Below are 17,851 nucleotides of genomic sequence, written 5' to 3' on the forward strand. Positions count from 1 at the left end.
AAACCAATCATTGTGGCTACTAGAAGATAGTACTCTTATTGGCCAGGTCTGATTCATATGCCCACCCATGAGCCATATGACAAAAAGGGAAAGAAGACTGGTTTTCTCAAAGGAAATTTAAGGTGCTATTATCAGAAAAAGGAGAATAAAATCAGAGGAGGCAAAACACCAGATGCCCACTGTGTATATAATAAACGACAAATGTGGCAATTTACCATGAAGGTAACAAAACCCAACTTCAGGGAACCTCATTGCATAGGCTCCTCCCAAGACCATATTAGATAAGTCTGTATTTAATTTTTTGGATTCTTTTTCTTAAAAAGGGCCCCCAGTTATATGTTTTAGGACCAATAAAACCTGGAACTGCATCTAATAAAAATGCTCAAAATTATTTTTGAAATTAATAAATATTCCAATATATTATACTTCTTTCTGGTTTTAGTGGAAATAAACCATTTACTAAATAGTTTATTCACTAAATTCTTTGCAATAACTTAATCTTTTTTTTTCTTTTCTTTTCTTTTTTTTTTTTTTTTTTTTTTTTTTTTTTGAGGTACGCGGGCCTCTCACTGTTGTTGCCTCTTCCGTTGCGGAGCACAGGCTCCGGACGCGCAGGCTCAGCGGCCATGGCTCACGGGCCCAGCCGCTCCGCGGCATGTGGGATCTTCCCAGACCGGGGCAAGAACCCGTGTCCCCTGCATCGGCAGGCGGACTCTCAACCACTGCGCCACCAGGGAAGCCCACTTAATCTCTTTGTACACTAATAGGAAATAACTTGATTATTCCTTTCAGATCTTTCCAACTTCTCAGGATTCAGCATCTTAATGTATTTTTCTTCGCCTCTGTCACAGACCCACACAGATAAGGTCCTTTTCCATTTTTGCACAGCCCAGTTTGAGATGTGCATCTCTGGGTCGCACTGTGGTTCCTGATAGCGCCAATTTGAAGAAACTTACCAGTTGTTCATATTCACTCTTAACTAATACTCATTTTTTTAAATTCTCAATTCTAAATCAAAACAACTTCTCTAAAATTACCATAGAGAACATGAAATGTAAGGTGGCTCTTATATTGCAGTGAATCTAGGATGTGAGTTGAGTCAAAGCTGTATACCTATAGAGGACCCATTATCAGAATTGTGCCAAAATTGGGTCTAGATAACCAGAAAATGTACCCTTGTTATTGGGGTTTCCAACTGCACTTTACCCTTCTATTTGGCAGTCAGCCCCAGGAATGTAAATTCATGCTGTTTTGAATGAGGGGGAAGGTGAGGGAACTAAGTCTGCCTGCTGCTATTCTGATTACAGCATTTGTCCCTCAGAGAGACAGCTCTGGGATTGATGCTATTTTTCTTCCCTCTCAGGAAAATGGCTTGGGCTGTGTATCAGGGAAGACCAAGGGGCACCTACAAATGACAATTCCTGCTTAATCCCCCAGCAGGTTTCCAAATCTGTGGTCCTTCAGATGTGCCCTTGATTCTGACCCATTTATTCCCTCCCCCCCTCCACCTACTGCAAGAAATATGGCATAGAAACAGAGTAGTGCAATTGTGTTGCCTTTTTTTCTTTTAATTTGTTGAAATGGTCTCTAGGCAGAAGAAGCGGGGAGTAGAAACCAGATGGCTGTAGCTGAAGTAGAAACCCACTACTAAGGAGCTTGGAGACGCTCAAATCTGGTGGCAGTATTTCCCTGCAGGAACAGGGGATGAAACAGCAGAGTGGTGGCAAAAGATTTCCAGAAGACTCACCTCCAGTGTCCTGTTTTCTCTATCCTAGGTCCACACACATGTAAAATGCAGTCCCTTTTCCTTTAATTTTCCAAAGCACCACGAACCTTGGGTTAGAGCAGACTTTTCTCTAAGTTTGGTAGTGGGGAGAGAGGTAGTTAGTGGTAACACAAGGGTCTATATCACAGGACTTAATTTACAAATGAGTATTATCCATCCTTCTTTCGCCTCCCTATACCTTTCCTCAGCATCCCAACCACTCACCAAATCCCAGAAAATTTCACCAAACCACCTGATGTGTTCTTCAACCTCTCCTCCCTACACACATGAGGTAGAGAGAAATTTGAGACTGAGGGGAAAAGGAACCGTCAGAGCTGGCTAAGAGTTAACCTCCTCATCTTCCTACATTTGGGGAGACTCAGCCAACAGAAGAGCCCTTCACCCTGGTCTCCCGACCATCTAAACACCTGGAGGATAATAGCACACCAAGGTCTGGGGTGGGAGCTGATGCTTCTCTCCCCCACTCATCCTTAGGGAAAACTGACTCAATCTTTTGTGAAGCACTATACAAATGCAGCTGAATATCCATTCAGATATCCCCTGGTTAGGGTTTTTTCCTCCCCAACCAAATACATGGTATCTTTTTCAACACTATTTCTCCAACTCTCCAACACCAACTGGGTGTCCTACAACTCAATACCTGGAGCTAGCGTCAGGCCCCACATGTTTAAGGACTCAGACCCACAAATCTGCCCTCACTGCAGAGACCAGTCACAAGTATAAAGTCCCCAGATTACCTATATTTCTGTCCAACTTGTCTACAAATTCGGGGGTTCCCACAAATGCCTCTCAGATTCGATAATTTGGTAGCATGACTCACAGCACTTGGGAAAGCACTTTACTTACCAGCTTATTATAAAGAATACGACTCAGAAAGAGATGCGTAGGGTATGGGAGGGGGGAGGGGGAGATGCCATGCCCCCTCTCTGAGTATGCCAACCTCCCAGCAAACCTATGTCTTCACCAACCCAGAAGCTCCCTGAACCCCATTGTTTAGGGGTTTTATGGAGGTTTCATTATGGAGGTTTTATTATGTAGGCATGATTGGTCACACTATGGGCTATTCATGATTAAATCAGTCTCCAGCCTCTCTCCCTTCTGGGGAAGTTGGGGGGGGGGGGAGGGGCGGGCTGAAAGTTCCAAATGCCTAATCAAGGCTTGGTCTTTCTGGTGACAAGGGGCTCCTATCACCCTTATCACTAGGGAAATTACAAGGGTTTTAGGAGCTCTGTGCCAGGAACTGAGCACAAAGACCAAATATCTTTCTTATTATACTACCCCATTATGTTCACGTGCCTTGTAAAAAAATTCTAGAAACGTCTCCTTAGGGTGTTAGCCTTTCTGGCTATTTCTGGCTCTCCCTCTCTGTATACTCTCTATAACCCCAAGAGATTGACCAGAAACCTCCTTTTTGTTCTTCATTAGGCTCTGCAACACATAAGTAGTTCCCCTGTGGCAGAGTTCTTTATCTGTCCCCTCCAAACAAACCATTCATGGGAACAAGCATTCTCAGAGCATTGGAGTTGAATGCCCATGCTACCTCTCTTCCTTCCAGAAGAATCTTAGGATGCCAGTGGTAAGAGTGAACTTAAATGGCCAAGGAACTCACCCCCCAGGGCCCCCTTTCACGCAGTCATCTTCCCCACTATCCTGGGCCACCTCCATTGGCCTCTGGGTCACTGATGCCCCGTAAAGGACAATTGAGTCATTTTGAGTGTCCAGGGAGCCCTATTGGCTCTTATTTGTTCAAATCTCTATTGGGAAGCTCTCAGAGCTGGGTCCTGAGATTCTGGAATGGAAGACCAGGAGCTTGACTCGTTAAGATGGGATGGGATGGGTTGAGGACGAGTTTGACTGAAGGCCTCTTGCATTCTGCCCCCACTGCTGCAGGTTTCTCTCCCGGCACATGGTGAACATAGACAAAAACAAAAACACCACCACAACAACAAAACTCCCGGAAACAAAGCTATTTTTAAAAACTGTTATCAAGAGATCTTCCTTCTGAGGCACAAACCTCACTCCCTCCTCGTTGGGCTTTACTAATCTGTGGCCCCGGAATGTGTTGGAAGATGAGGGCCTCAAGCCCACACTGGTTGATCTGAAAGCCGTGTTTATGTCCCAGCATGTGGCAATGTGCTCCACTCTGATGACACTTTTCGTTTCTAATAATAGAGCAGATGAAGTAATATTGCAATTGATGTTCCCGGGGATTTGATTGGATAAGTGCATAAACCCTGGAGGGGGAAGGGGTTTGGACGGATCACATTAGTATTCCTGTCCTATCAATGTGCGGGGCCGCGAACAACGTCAGCCGGACCGATTCCCTGCGTCTGCCAGTCCCGCCACGGATTCATTAGGGATCCTCGAACAGATGAGCCCCGTGGAGACGAGGAATCAAGACAACGGATTAGAGCCAATTGCCTGCTTCGGGGACTGCCAGCCCTTCCAGGCCTGGTGACGGGGGAGGGAGGAGATAGACGAACGGGGCGCCGCTGCGGGAAGACACCCGAAGCTAGAGCGACAATCTTCCCCCTGCCCGCCCTCCTCTCCACCTGGCAGCACAGGCTTTGAAAGCTGCTCACCCATCTGAATGGAAACTAGGAACCGCCGGGCGGCGTGTTCCTTCTCGCCCAGCCTTGCGATCTATGCCGAGAGGAAGGCAGTGCGAGCCCGCTCCAGCGTCCAGCTCCCGGGACAGGGCCGGCAGTGCTGCTGAGCAGAACTTGACCGAGCTCCTTCCTCTCTGCTAGTGGAAGCGATGCTGCACGGCACAGCCAGCGCTTCCCCGGCTCTCCTTCAAGCTGAAGGTTACCCACCCGCGCAGCCAGTCCCAAGCCTGTGAGCGCCGCGCCTCGGGTCCCGGCTCCGGCTGCTTGGTGGCGGCGCGCAGGGCAACTACCTGGCCGCCCGCGCCGGGGCGCACTGCACCAGCGGCTTCGGCTTGGTGGATGTGTATGCATGAGTTCTGCACCGAATGGGCGCAAAAAGCGCCCCAGCCGGTCCACCCGCTCCTCAATCTTCCAGATCAGCAAGCCCCCGCTGCAAAGCCGGGATTGGGAGCGCAGGGGCAGCGGCTCCGAGAGCGCCCACAAAACTCAACGAGCCCTGGACGATTGCAAGATGGTAGGTGGAAAATGCGCCTCCTTTTTTTTTTTTTTTTTTTTTTGGAGAGGTGGGGGAATCGTGTACGTTAATCTTTTGCCTGAGTGCCAGGAACTCCGCCACCCTCAGCTCCTCCATGCCGGTCACGTGCACATGAACTATTTTTAAATCTGCAGTCCCCCAGATTCGGGGTGACACCCGGGTCGTAATGGCCCCGCCAGGAAGTGCCGCGGAAAGGGTCTTGGGGTCAGCGGCTGTAGGTCGCGCCTCTACCCGCTCGGAGAACGGCAGATAGGAAAGAACCGGTGAACTGGCTGGCTCACCAGGGAGGGAGGGGCTGAGTAGGTAAGAGTGCTGCTCTGTGGGGAGACAGTAGCAAACAAACCCAAATAGAGTGCACGGGGCTCTGCGGAGGGGACGAAGGTTCCAGCTCAGAGGCTGTAGCCGGTCTTCCCGTCAAGCTCGGAGCCCAGCCGGAGCGGTTCAGTGGTCCGGCAGGAGGTGAATGGTTTGCCTAATATAACCCACCTTTGGCCTTTATCCCCAGGCCAGTTCAAATCCACATCCCAGCTGTGGTAGAGGGGAGACTTCTATGCGAGAGTGCCCAGCATCACTCTCTAGTTACCTGGGAGTGGCGTGGTAGCTCTCCAAATATGCTCTGGCTCTTCAGAAACTGAGTCTGAACGGGTGGTGGCAAGTAGGTCTGGAAACAGAGCTTCCATGACGAGACTTACCGATGAAAAATAAACACTTGCTTTGGATGAAGAGAACTTACATCTTTGTGCCCCAGTCTTTAAACAATCTGTAGGCTCTTTAGCAGGAGATTTGGGGAGGTGGCTCAGGGGTCAGCGAAAGCCTCTGTTTAGGTATGCAAAATAGGAAACTTCCTGATCAGTGTCTTATGAAAGAAACTCGCTCTCTTTTCCAGCTTGTCCAAGAGTTCAACACGCAAGTGGCCCTGTACCGAGAATTGGTCATTTCTATCGGGGACGTCTCTGTCAGTTGCCCCTCACTCAGGGTGGAAATGCACAAGACAAGAACCAAAGGCTGTGAAATGGCCCGCCAGGCACACCAAAAACTTGCTGCCATCTCGGGGTAGGAGACTCTTGGCATTATTTGGTAATTCATATACATGATGTGTGCATGCTAGCAGATATTTATGGTGACCAAGGCCTGAGAGATGTTCTCTGCAAATGAGAGGTTTTAACCAATCACCCCGAGATCAGGATTTTCTAGAGAGCTATGAACACACTGTAGACAAAATTATAATCCAAAAGTTGTGTGATTCTTATATATGTATTGAATATTTGGGTTATTAAGTGATTTTTTTAAAATTAACTTTCAATATGCTGGCCACATGTTGGAATTTGGGGCTTAAGATGTTTTTGCAGAATGTTTGGGCACCAAACTGAAGTTAAATCATCATGCCTCAAGATTATTTTGTCATCTGCTGCTAAACATCTACTGCACAAAAGCCCTGTGCAGTAGGGGAAAAATCTTTGCTAAATCCCAGATTTACTAAACTATTTATACTATGAGATAAATTCCTATGATATCATTTAAAATAAATTCCCTAAAATAAAGTCTTGGATATAAATTACTCTCTTCACTGTAGTGTATGAAAGGGAAGTTTTAACATGAGGAAAGCTTTTTAAAGATTGGGGAAATTCACAAATCTAACTAAATTTAAGCTTTTTGTGCCCCCCCAATTATTTTTATTTCTTTTTATCACGTTTATGGATTCTCACGCTGATTTTAGGTGATAAGACAGTGAGTGAAAACTTCTCTCCTGAGACCGCACTCACTCCTTCCTGATCTCTCAATAGTGGGAGAAAAGTTAGTCCTGGATTTTGTTAACAGTTTCTATTTTCAGATAAGTACAGAGAGCAAGGAAACGCAGGACTCTTTATGCAGATACATTGATTTAAGTGTTTGATTCGGTCTGGATATAGCTTTTAACTATTTGTCTTCGTGAGTATGGTTTTATCACAGTAGAAGTTCTAGTTAGTCAGACTCTCCTGATAATGTTGCAGATTGATCACTTGTAGGAATTATATCTAATTTACTTTTTTGAAAGAATCACTCTTTGTTATCTTTAATGCCATTAATATGTATAGTGACAATTATTAGTATATAAAGATTAGAAAGCCATATGTCGCCTCTCTTAATAACTAGTCTACATTTGACAACAGGCATTTTACATGATGAAAAATGATTCACTGTGCTAACCTCCTTGAAGTGAGAGATACATAAAATATGTTGCAAACCTATTTAATTTAGTAGAAATACTGAAAAGTATTATCCTTTTCTGTTTTAACTGTTATACTATACTTAACAGGAGGTAAATCTGGGAGTGAATCTAGGAGGTGGAAAGGAATTAAGTGTTTATGGAATCTGGGGAAAAAATGCAGCTGTGATAAATCTCAGAGAAGAAGAGAGAAAAACAATCAGAAACACAAAAGGGAATCATGGTGGACTGAAAACTGGAGAAACAATGATTCAGAAGGAAAATGAGGGCTCAGGGCTAAGGAACTGCATCTACGTAAATTCTGTGTCTAAGAGTGTATGGTGTGGTTATATCCAGAGTTCCTTTAACTTGGAACTCAAATTGATATGTTCTAATCAGAGAAGATGGACTGGAGAAATGAACAAGGAGTTCAATTTAGTCTATTCGGCTACACACATGAAATTCAGGTTCTTCTAAAGGTTTAGGAAAGAAAGAGTCTGAAATTGTTGGCTAAAAGTTGAGTTTTGAGGATTTGAGGTGAATTTTATGAATTCAGGGGGTTATAGCCCTTTACTACTTACTTACATGTTATCTGAGGGTTGATGTTATTGGGGGCAGTTTTATAAGAATTGGTGGGAAAATAGGTTGTTCTTAGAGCCTTGCAAAAGTAAGGCTAACTCTGTAGAATGTTCTAGAGTAGAATTCGAAACATTTTCCTCCTTAAAATAACAATGAAATACAGTTCAACCTTCTTTCTAAAACATGACAGCAATATTGAAGGAAATCCCTTTAGCTCCTCACCATCTGGGCTCCATTAATGAAGGATGTGATTCCCCTTGGCGGAATTTCATTCCTGATATTGCTAGTTATGTGGGCTCTCATTTCAAGCTTCATGTGAAGGCTGGTAGGGAGGCTGTAGGATTCACTTTACAATTTGATGCAGGGGTAAGAAAACAATGATTCCTGGGGAATGTAGACAGAAAGACTAGATTTCTTGACTGCCCATTGTTTGCTGGCAAAATCCATTTAGTTGATAGAATAATCCTCTGAGGGAGGGATTAGTATCCTTATTCTACAAATGGGTCTTAGAGAGGTTAAGGAAATTGCCAAAAGACACACAACTAAGAAGTGGTACAACTCTTATTTGGCCCCAGGTTTGCATGCTTCTGAAATCTGTGAACTTTCCTCCATAAAATGTTGCCATTCAAAAAGGTGTCACGTAAAAAAACAAAGTACTGAGACGTGCTAATGTGTAGATGAACCTCCAAAAGAGTACACAAAATGAAAGAAGCCAGTCACAAAATACCAAGTATTATATGATTCCATTTATATGAAATGCTCAGAGAAAGCAAATCTATAAGAAACAGAAAGATTAGTGGTTGCCTAGGGCTTGGGGTGGGAACAGGGTGTGAGTGCAAATGAGCTTGAGGTATCTTTTTGGGGTGATGGAAATGATTCAAATTTGAATTGTGGTGATGCTTGTACAGCTGTATGTTTTCTGAAAATCACACTTAAAATGAGTGAATTTTATGGTATGTAAAGGATACCTCAATAAATGTTTTTAAAAAGGTATGATCACCATAAAAAATGTATGATGAACACTTGACATTCATTGGCTTTATTCTTTTCTACATATGTAGCTTTTAGTGAAAGGGATACAAGCTACAGGGATGGGATAAAGTAAATCTTGGCTCTCCGTGCATTCATCAAGATGCCTGCCTGATAGTGATCATCTAAGCACCAATGCGTTGTTCTTTGTAGGAATACAGGTGGGGGGAAAGGCAGGAGTTGAAGGAGTAAATGACTTCTCTCATTTCTTACCAACACAGACCACTCCTTTATTCTCTACCACCTGGCTCTGGGGCCAGAGGAAGAAAGCAGGGTTGAAAGTGGACAGGGTAAAAAGAAAATGAGGCAAGATAAAGAGAGAGGAAGAGAAAAAACAGAGTTAGGATTAAACCACACAGGTAGCCCATGGCATTGTGAGACCTCTCTATTGAGACCCACAATTTCATCATTCCTAAGGTCTTTAACATTTTAATATCTCTGAATTTACAGTTCATTTTACAATGGATGATGCATCATATTGAGTGGCAGCATCTTTTCTTTCCTAATGGTACATAAAACAGTGGTGTTTCTTACAGTGGATGATGTCTAAATGTAATAAAATACAGTTTGGGTTAAAAGTAAAAAAAAAAAAAAAAAAGAATTAAGCCACAAATGCTACATCCCTTTCATCCCTGACCAGTTGAAACCCTCAAGGAATGGTGACCACAAGAGAAGAAAACTCAGACTGTGTTTCTCACTAGCTGACCCTGGGTAAGAAGGCCATCTTCACAGATACAACCAAAACACTTTCTCAGACTGTGTTTAGATCAACAGAAGTTCAGGTACAGCCTTTTCTTTCAAAGGCATTGGATGTTTTCTGGGCAGAGCCAGCCAGCTGAATCTAAAGCCTCCTCTGAATGGCTTGATTTACCACAGTTACTGTACCTTCACCATGCTGATCCTCTCCTAGGCATTAAAGCTAAGAGGGGCACTGCTTGATGTTTCTGTGTATGTGTGTGTGCACACACATGCACTTATGTGTGTGCACACGCACACACGTCAGGGGTAGGAAGTTGTCTGGACCCTGTCTCCTTGGACTTCCCTCCAAAAATGACTTCTGAGACACCTTTGAAGAATCCCTAGAGCTCCATGATACAGAGAGTACTGATTTAGCAAAATGTCCTTGTTTTATGTTTGAGGAATCTGAGATTTGGAGGATTTAAAGTGACAGCTTGGTCGAGTATACATGAGGATTTTACAGTCAGGCAAACCAGGGCTGAATACCATCTTCGCTGACCTTGATGGAATTACTTACTCTCTAAATCTCAATTCCCTTATCTGTAAACTAGTTGAGAGGATTTAGGGAGCCAGGTGGGTGATGCCTACCCTGACAGGGGTACTCTGCCAGTCCCAGGCTACTCTAAGACTGGAACCCAGGTTTCATGCTCTCTGGTCTAGTGCCTGTTCTATCAACCACACCATCTCCTGAGAGTGAAGAGAGAAGAGTACAGCATACAAGCTAGGAGGACCCAGAAGAACCAATATCCTCCAGAAAACCCCAGCAGTTTATGCTATGGTGGTGGACTGGTTATTAGGAGTCCTTTTCCTTTGCTGATGTGGTACTTTCGTTGCACTGGATATTCACACCATGACCTTCTGTTAGTGGCTGCTGATTAGAGTGAAAGTGAGGTTTGAGTATGCTAATGTGAGAGGCAATATAGCTGTCGTGGGAAAGAGCATTGACTCTAAATCAGATTAGACCTGGATAAAATCCTGTTTTTACCACTGACTAGGGATACATGTGTACTGATATTGCAAATTGCTTCATAGGGCGGTAAATGGCTGTGCGGCACAGTGGTTAAGTATATAGACTTTGGCGCTAGACTGCCAGTGTTCAAGTCTCAGCCTTACCACTCATAAATAGTGTGACCTTGGGCAAAGATGTTGTCTCTCTCTGCCTCAATTTCTTAATCAGCAAAATAGGGCTAATAAATAATGGGACCAAATCATACAGTATTCTGAGGATTGAGTAAAGTAACCTACAGGAAGCACTTAGAAGACTGCCTAGCATACAGCAGATGCTATTATTAAGTTCAGATTAGTGTTACTGTAATTACTAATAAGACATTTAAAATTCAGGTGGTCAAGATACATTTATATTAAAAAAATCTGCCCCTCAAATAGTTTTCAAATAAATATTTTAGCTGAAATACATTTTTGTTTACTTTGGTTTCTTACATTATGTTCTGAGGAATTTTCTCGGTTGAAACTTCCCAGATGGCTCCCAAAAGGCCTCTTCTTTAAAATCTTAAAAGTAATATGGAGATGTGAAAGTTCAAAAGTATTTAAGTTTAGAAATACTTTCTTGGTATAAATCAACCTAGATTCTTCATAAATCATAATATTTACAAAACCTTTTGGCCTAGCTCTGGTATAAGCTATGTGGACAAGCTTATGCCATTGGACAAGACTATTAAATTCTCTGTACACCTCAATAATTGAATTGAATGATTTCTGAGTTCTCCGGCTTCATCATTCTAGTGTTCTATGTTAATTCGTGTAGAATCACATAGATTTTGTTTACAGAACTGAGCTATGAAAAAATCAGCACATGCAGGAAGTTTGATGATTAAAGTCCAGAAATAATTTGTCAGGATGTGAACATACTATATCACAAGGAGAATCTTAATCTCCTAATGGCTTCCGGGAACAATATAGTGATTATCCTAGGGATCCATACCCACAGATTTTAGGTTTTTCCTTTCAGCAATTATTTTCCTGGCCAGCCATGCCTGTGTTTTTCTCCTTTCTCCTTGCATCTCTCCTTGTGATTTTTCTTCTATTTTTTTTGGTCTATTTTAGTTTTGTTTGATATTTATTTGACTTTTCTGCTCTGTATTTTCCAGTCCCCCTTTTTGTCCATTCCCTGTTGTGTTTGCTAGGATGTTGAAATGGGAGAGAGAGAACACAGAGCTGCAGCTTAGTCAGTGATGCTTCCTCTCAGCACTTTGGCTGAGACTGCAGCAATTACGTGGGGTGGTAGAAAACGGAAGGAGTATTTGTTGACCATGGAGGCAGCTCACTCAGCTTTCTTTAATCCACATGATGGAGGAGGCCTGAGGTATAGTAAAATAAGCCTGGTTGGCAAGCATGCCAAGCCAGCTACACTGTCCTTTATGTTTCCTTCCTATTACAGGTGTTTGGGTTTTTAAATTTTAACTCTCACTGGTCAAATAGTGAAAGGTGAGTTATATCTGCACCAAAAGAATATGCTATCCATCTGAGATAATGATGGGAGAACAATTCTGTGTCAGTTTTCTAGGGCTATAGTAACAGAGTACCACAAACTGAGTAGATTAAACAGCAGAAAGTTCTCGTCTCACAGTTCTCGAGGCTAGAAGTCCAAGATCAAGGTAAGGCAGGGTTGATTCCTTCTGAGGGCTGGGAGGAAGAATCTGTTCCTGTCTCTAGCTTCTAGTGGTTTGCTAGCAATCTTGGTGTTTCTTGGCTTGCTGAAGTATCTCTGCCTCCATCTTCACATGTTCTTCTGTGTGAGTGTGTGTGTCCAAATTTTCCCTTTTTATAAGGACACCAGTCTTACTGAATTAGGGGCCCACTCTACTGTACCAGTATGACCTCATGCTAACTTAACTAATTATATCTGCACCAACCTATTTCCAAATAAGGTCATATTCTGAGATGCTGGGTGTCAGAGCTTCAACATATGAATTTGGGGGGTGGGGAAAAGAAAGTTCCACCCATAGCAAATTCCCTTCACCCATCTGCAGTAGAATACACACTTTGGGTTGTTTGTTTCACCCACTGGGGATGGTGTTTTGCCCAACACTATCTACATACTTTCTCAACACTTTTGCACAAAGACTTCCCAGCACCCAGTGTTTTATCATTTGCAAGACTGTAGCTCATATTAGGGGTGGGGTTTGTGACAATGCAATAGAATGTTTTCTGTATGAAATGGATGTGTTCTCAAAGAATCCCCAATATGGTTAGCACTTTGCTATAACCAGTTTAATTACTGGTGTCTGAAGGTGGAGCAAAATCCAACTGCCAAAGAGAATGTGAGGAGGAGGTGTAGATGCACCTACAGTCCACACGTAGGACATTCACTTTCTCTGGTCTGCATGGCTAGATGTGATTAGGTGGTGGTCCCTCAGTGGTTCTGATTCTGTTGCTTCAGGGCCGTAGCATACTCAGGAGCAAGTGACAAAGGACTGCCTCACACCAAATTAAAGAAATGTGCTATTCTTATCAACCAAACTAAACATGATAGGGAATCTAGATACATGGTCTCCCACTGCCAGTTGAAGTTTAGCCTTTTTATGTTTTGAACAGATCTAATGACTTTCACCTTGTTAGAGCTTTCTAATAGATGTTCCAATTAGAGGGAAAATTAAACCTAAAACAAACTCCAGGAAACTCATCATCACTTTATTATTTATACTGTGAAGTACAAGAGAGCAAGGCTGTGTTTCATTCATGTTTGCACCAAGTGCCAAGCTCGTGAGGAAATGTGCATCTTGTTTGTTCATTAAGTTTACTTGGTATTTTTAAATCTATTCTTAAAAGACACTGTGTTATATACTTCAATTTAAAAATCAACTATACTTCCCTGGTGGTGCAGTGGTTAAGAATCTGCCTGCCAATGCAGGGGACATGGGTTCGAGCCCTGGTCCAGGAAGATCCCACATGCCACGGAGCATCTAAGCCCATGCACCACAGCTACTGAGCCCGTGCGCCTAGAGCCTGTGCTCCGCAATAAGAGAAGCCACCGCAGTGAGAAGCCTGCGCACCGGAACGAAGAGTAGCCCCCATTCGCCTCAACTAGAGAAAGCCTACACGCACCAATGAAGACCCAACACAGCCAATAAATAAATAAATACATAAATACTTTTAAAAAACAATAAAATAGAAAATGTTGAAAAAATCAACTGTAGTTCAATAAGAGGAAAAAAAGAAACTGTGTCTTGACACAGACACACACTTTAGTAAAAAAGGAGCAAATACATTAGCTTACATTTTATATTTCTATTACATTTGACTGTTATTTCTTTCTGGTTTGTAACTATAAAACCAATGTTGGTTTTTAAATGAGAGGACTTGAAGAGCACACTTAAGATTGTTTTCTGAGGCATACATGTTCCTTATTATAAGAAATTAGTGGGCAGTGTGTATTTTAGAATTACTCAGAAGGTAATCATGTTTGAGGTTATTTGATAAAATATCACCCTAACATCTGCTTGGTGGCTTTATAGTGAATAGTTAAATAACCGTTTTCTATTGAGGTCATTTTTTAAAAACCATTCTTTAAACTTTTAGCCCTTGAAAGTTTAGATGTGTCTCATCCAAAAAGATATCTACATAAAGCAAGCTCCAGAGCAGTATCTAAACCAGTAATCAGTTCATTTATTTCCTCTGCTCTAGAAGACATGACGTTTTTTAAAAAGTAAAAATCTAATGAAAAACATTTGTCTATACACATATTTACACATAGGTATATTGCTTGTTCATATACACATATTTAGATATATTTATAAACAAATACTAAAATTTGTGAAATAGACTCTTGCTAGGATAATGTGTCTAAGCCTTTAAATAGAAGTGTTGATTTAGCAAAAAATGTTTCCAATCTAATGGAAAACTCTAGATACAATCAGGTTAACAAAAATTACATTTGCAGGTGTAGATAAACAGTAAACTAATAATCTACAGCAATTTAACTGAGTTCGAGAAAAAGGGGGAAGTACATACTAACCCAGAAGTCATCAAACCCCTAGTGTATTATTCAGTCACTAAAAATAAGTATCTTAAAGTCCCCCTCAGTCTTATTCTGTCAGTTAGTAAGTCCTGTAGTATTTTATCTTTTTCAATGTCTATTGTATCTTCCCCTTTTTCCCCCATTTCTGTGGCCACCCACTTAGTTCAGAATCATGTCCCCTCAGGCCATCAACTAGTGTAGTACCTCCCAGTTGTTCTCCTTACCATCGGTCTCTCACCTCTTCTTTTCAACTTATTCACTAGATCCAGACTAATCCTCCTAACACTCTCCTCTGATCTTGTCACTTCTTTGCTTTAAAATTTCCAAAGATGCCCCATTGCCTAAAGCAGTGTTTCTTCACATGTGTTCCCTGCATTGCCTGTCTCATAATCACCTGGGATGCCCTCGGACCGAAAGAACCAAAATTCTGGGGAATGAGCCCTGAAAATCCAACTTTTTTAACAAGCACCACCCCATCCCCCTGGAGATTCTTTTTTTTTTTTTTTTTTTTTTTTGTGCTGTACGCGGGCCTCTCACTGTTGTGGCCTCTCCCGTTGTGGAGCACAGGCTCCGGACGCGCAGGCCCAGCGGCCATGGCTCACGGGCCCAGCCGCTCCACGGCATGTGGGACCCTCCCGGACTGGGGCAGGAACCCGTGTCCCCTGCATCGGCAGGCGGACTCTCAACCACTGCGCCACCAGGGAAGCCCCCCCAGGCGATTTTGAACTTGCTAAATATGAGGCCTGTCAGCCTGAAGCAGTGATTCTCAACCTGGGCTGCACACTGCAATCACCCAGAAAACTTTAAAAATTGTCGACATTTGAATTCTATCCCTAGAGTTTCTGATTTAAATGATCTGGGAGGCAGCCTGGGCATTGGGATATTTTTTAAAACTCCCCAAGTGAGCATTTGTATAAAAATGGATTACATTTGCCTACACTGAACAAAAAATTCAAAGACACCAGTGTTTATTCTCTCACAGAAAAGAAGCCCTAGAATGGCCAATTCGGAACCGGTGTGCTGGCTCCAGGAAATCAGCATTTCTGTCACCCACTCTTTGTTTATGTCTTCCATCCTCAATCTGACTTTATGATGTGAGATTATTATAGGAGCTACAGCCATGAGTCCCGGTTCCAGACTGGAAGAAAGGATGAATTGGGAAAGCCACACTTCCCAGCTGGGTCTGCTCTTTTTAAGCAGACCCAAATAAAACTTCTTCTAGAACTGCATCGTGTAGTCACATCTAACTACAAGGGAGACTAGGAAATGTATTCTTTTATCGCTGCCACCTTAAACAAAAGGAGGACTTTATTACTAAGAAAAAGAGAGAGAGCAGATATTGGGAAATGACTAACGATCTCTGTCCCCAACCTGTATTCCTGGACTTAACTTTTACCATTTAACTTGTAAACGCTTTACTTACTCAAACTAGTCTGCTTTTTATTCCTTAAGGGTGTATAATAGGATGGCCCTAGTCTATGAGTCTACGTCTATGGTTTTTATATGAAAAAACACAATCTAGCTATTAAAAGAAATAATTTACTCTCCTAAATGTCAAGGTCTTACTTGCAGTCCCATTGCCTGCCATGATCCTAGCACAGAAATTCAGAGCAGATGGAAGGGTCCCAAAGGGATTAAGAAAATTTTGCTGTTTTTAAATGGACCTATGGAAAAGATTAGAGGTTCAGGAACCACTTAGGAGGACAGGAAGTCAGGCAAGGTGCCTTTGAAAGGGCTTGAGTATAATTTTCACAAAGCAGGATGTGAAATAAGATAGGGCCTGTAAGGAGGATAAGTAGTGGCACTCAAGAAATCAATTTTTAAAAATCTACCAGAGACTAAGTGGGACTCTTCTTTTAAAAAATAAATTTAAACTTTGTTTTAAATCAAAGAAAAAAATTCCATCAAGTAGTTAAAATCTGATGAGCTATAACAGGAATAAAAGGGAGGGAGGCAGGGTTTTCTGGATATGGGGATAAGATGATCTGTGATCAAGATTATGAGTTTATTAAAAGAAATTGAACTTGAAATTCATTATCTCATGTAAATAATGTTATATCCAGTAGTCAGGACATAAATGGTGTTTAATCCATAATTTCCTAAATTATAAACCTATTCAACACATATGACAGTATATTCGATGGGGAAATATATTCATTTCCAACTCTGGAAGTCATCTTCCTTTCTGGGAACCTATTCATAGAGCACCCACCATATGCCACATGCTTTTCTAGGTGCTGGAGACATAGCAGTTCTGAAATAGAGAAGGGCCCTGCATTCATGGTGAAGATAATCAAGAAGTGCTATGGTCTGAAGATTTGTGTCCCCACAAAATGTGGATGTTGAAATCCTAATGCCCAATGTGATGATACTGGTAGGTGGGCCTTTGGGAGGTACTGAAGTCATGAGGGTGGAGCCCTCATGAATGGGATTAGTGCACTAATAAAAAAAAGGCTCCAGAAATATCCCTCACCCCTTCCACCATGTGTGGACACAGAAAGAGGACACTGGCTATGAACCAGGGAGAAGGCTCTCACCAAACATGACCAAGCTTGTGCCTTGATCTCAGACTTCCTAGCCTTCAAAACTGTGAGGAATAAATTTCTGTTGTTTTTAAGCCACCCAGTCTGTGGTATTTTGTTATAGCAGCCTGAATGGACAAAGACAAAAAGAAATATGCAAAGGATAGAGCATTTCAGAGAGTGATAAAAGCAATGAAGAAAATAAAATTAGATAGTATTATTAAAGAATGATGGATGCAATGTGGTGACATCTGAGGTGATGTTCTAACTTGATATCTGACTTTGAGAAGGGACAGTCATGTGATCATCTAAGAGAAAAACATTTCAGGCAGAAGGAATAGCAAGTGTAAAGGTCCTAAAATGAAGTGACCTTGGCAGGTCTGAAGAAAAGAAAGGAGACTAGATTTTCAGTTTGGAATTGTCTTCAGCTGCAAGTAACATAGACCAGATTTTAGTGACATCCATACATAAAGGTTTATTTTCTCACATAATTATAAACCCAGGGATAGGGGATAGCACACATTGCTTCACGGTTTAAAGATATCAGGCCTGAGATTTTTATAATCAGGCCTTTTCCTCTAGGTCTCAAGATTGCTGCTTCACCTCCAGAAATTCTGTCCATACTCCCAGCAAGTAGGAAGGACAGAAGGCAAAAACATAAGACAGTTGTGTCCCTTTTAAAAGAGCTTTCTCAGAAGCCTCACATGGCAACTTCCATGAACATCTTGTTGACCAGGACCGTGTCTTGTGGCTTTCTTGGCTACAAGTTTCATGATCTGATTTACATATATCTCTCTCCATACTAGCTGTCTAGTGAGGACAAAAATTTCCCAATCTGTAAGCCAAAGTGATGCTTCCTGAGGCCTAGGGTAGGGGAACTTTAGCAAGAC

At 42.3% G+C, this 17,851-nt stretch overlaps 1 protein-coding gene across 1 annotated transcript in view; it reads left to right on the forward strand.

Annotated features, from left to right (window-relative positions):
* The first annotated feature begins 4,105 nt into the window (after positions 1–4,105).
* Positions 4,106–17,851, forward strand: part of RGS7BP (regulator of G protein signaling 7 binding protein) — a 125,119-nt gene continuing 111,373 nt past the window's right edge. The window contains exons 1-2 of the mRNA XM_060091719.1: positions 4,106–4,909; positions 5,817–5,983. Of these exons, the coding sequence (XP_059947702.1) occupies positions 4,745–4,909; positions 5,817–5,983 (332 nt within the window). The 5' untranslated portion in view covers positions 4,106–4,744. The remainder of the gene's footprint in view (positions 4,910–5,816; positions 5,984–17,851) is intronic.

This window comes from Mesoplodon densirostris, chromosome 3 (assembly GCF_025265405.1).
Source record: "Mesoplodon densirostris isolate mMesDen1 chromosome 3, mMesDen1 primary haplotype, whole genome shotgun sequence".
Lineage (NCBI taxonomy): Eukaryota > Metazoa > Chordata > Mammalia > Artiodactyla > Ziphiidae > Mesoplodon > Mesoplodon densirostris.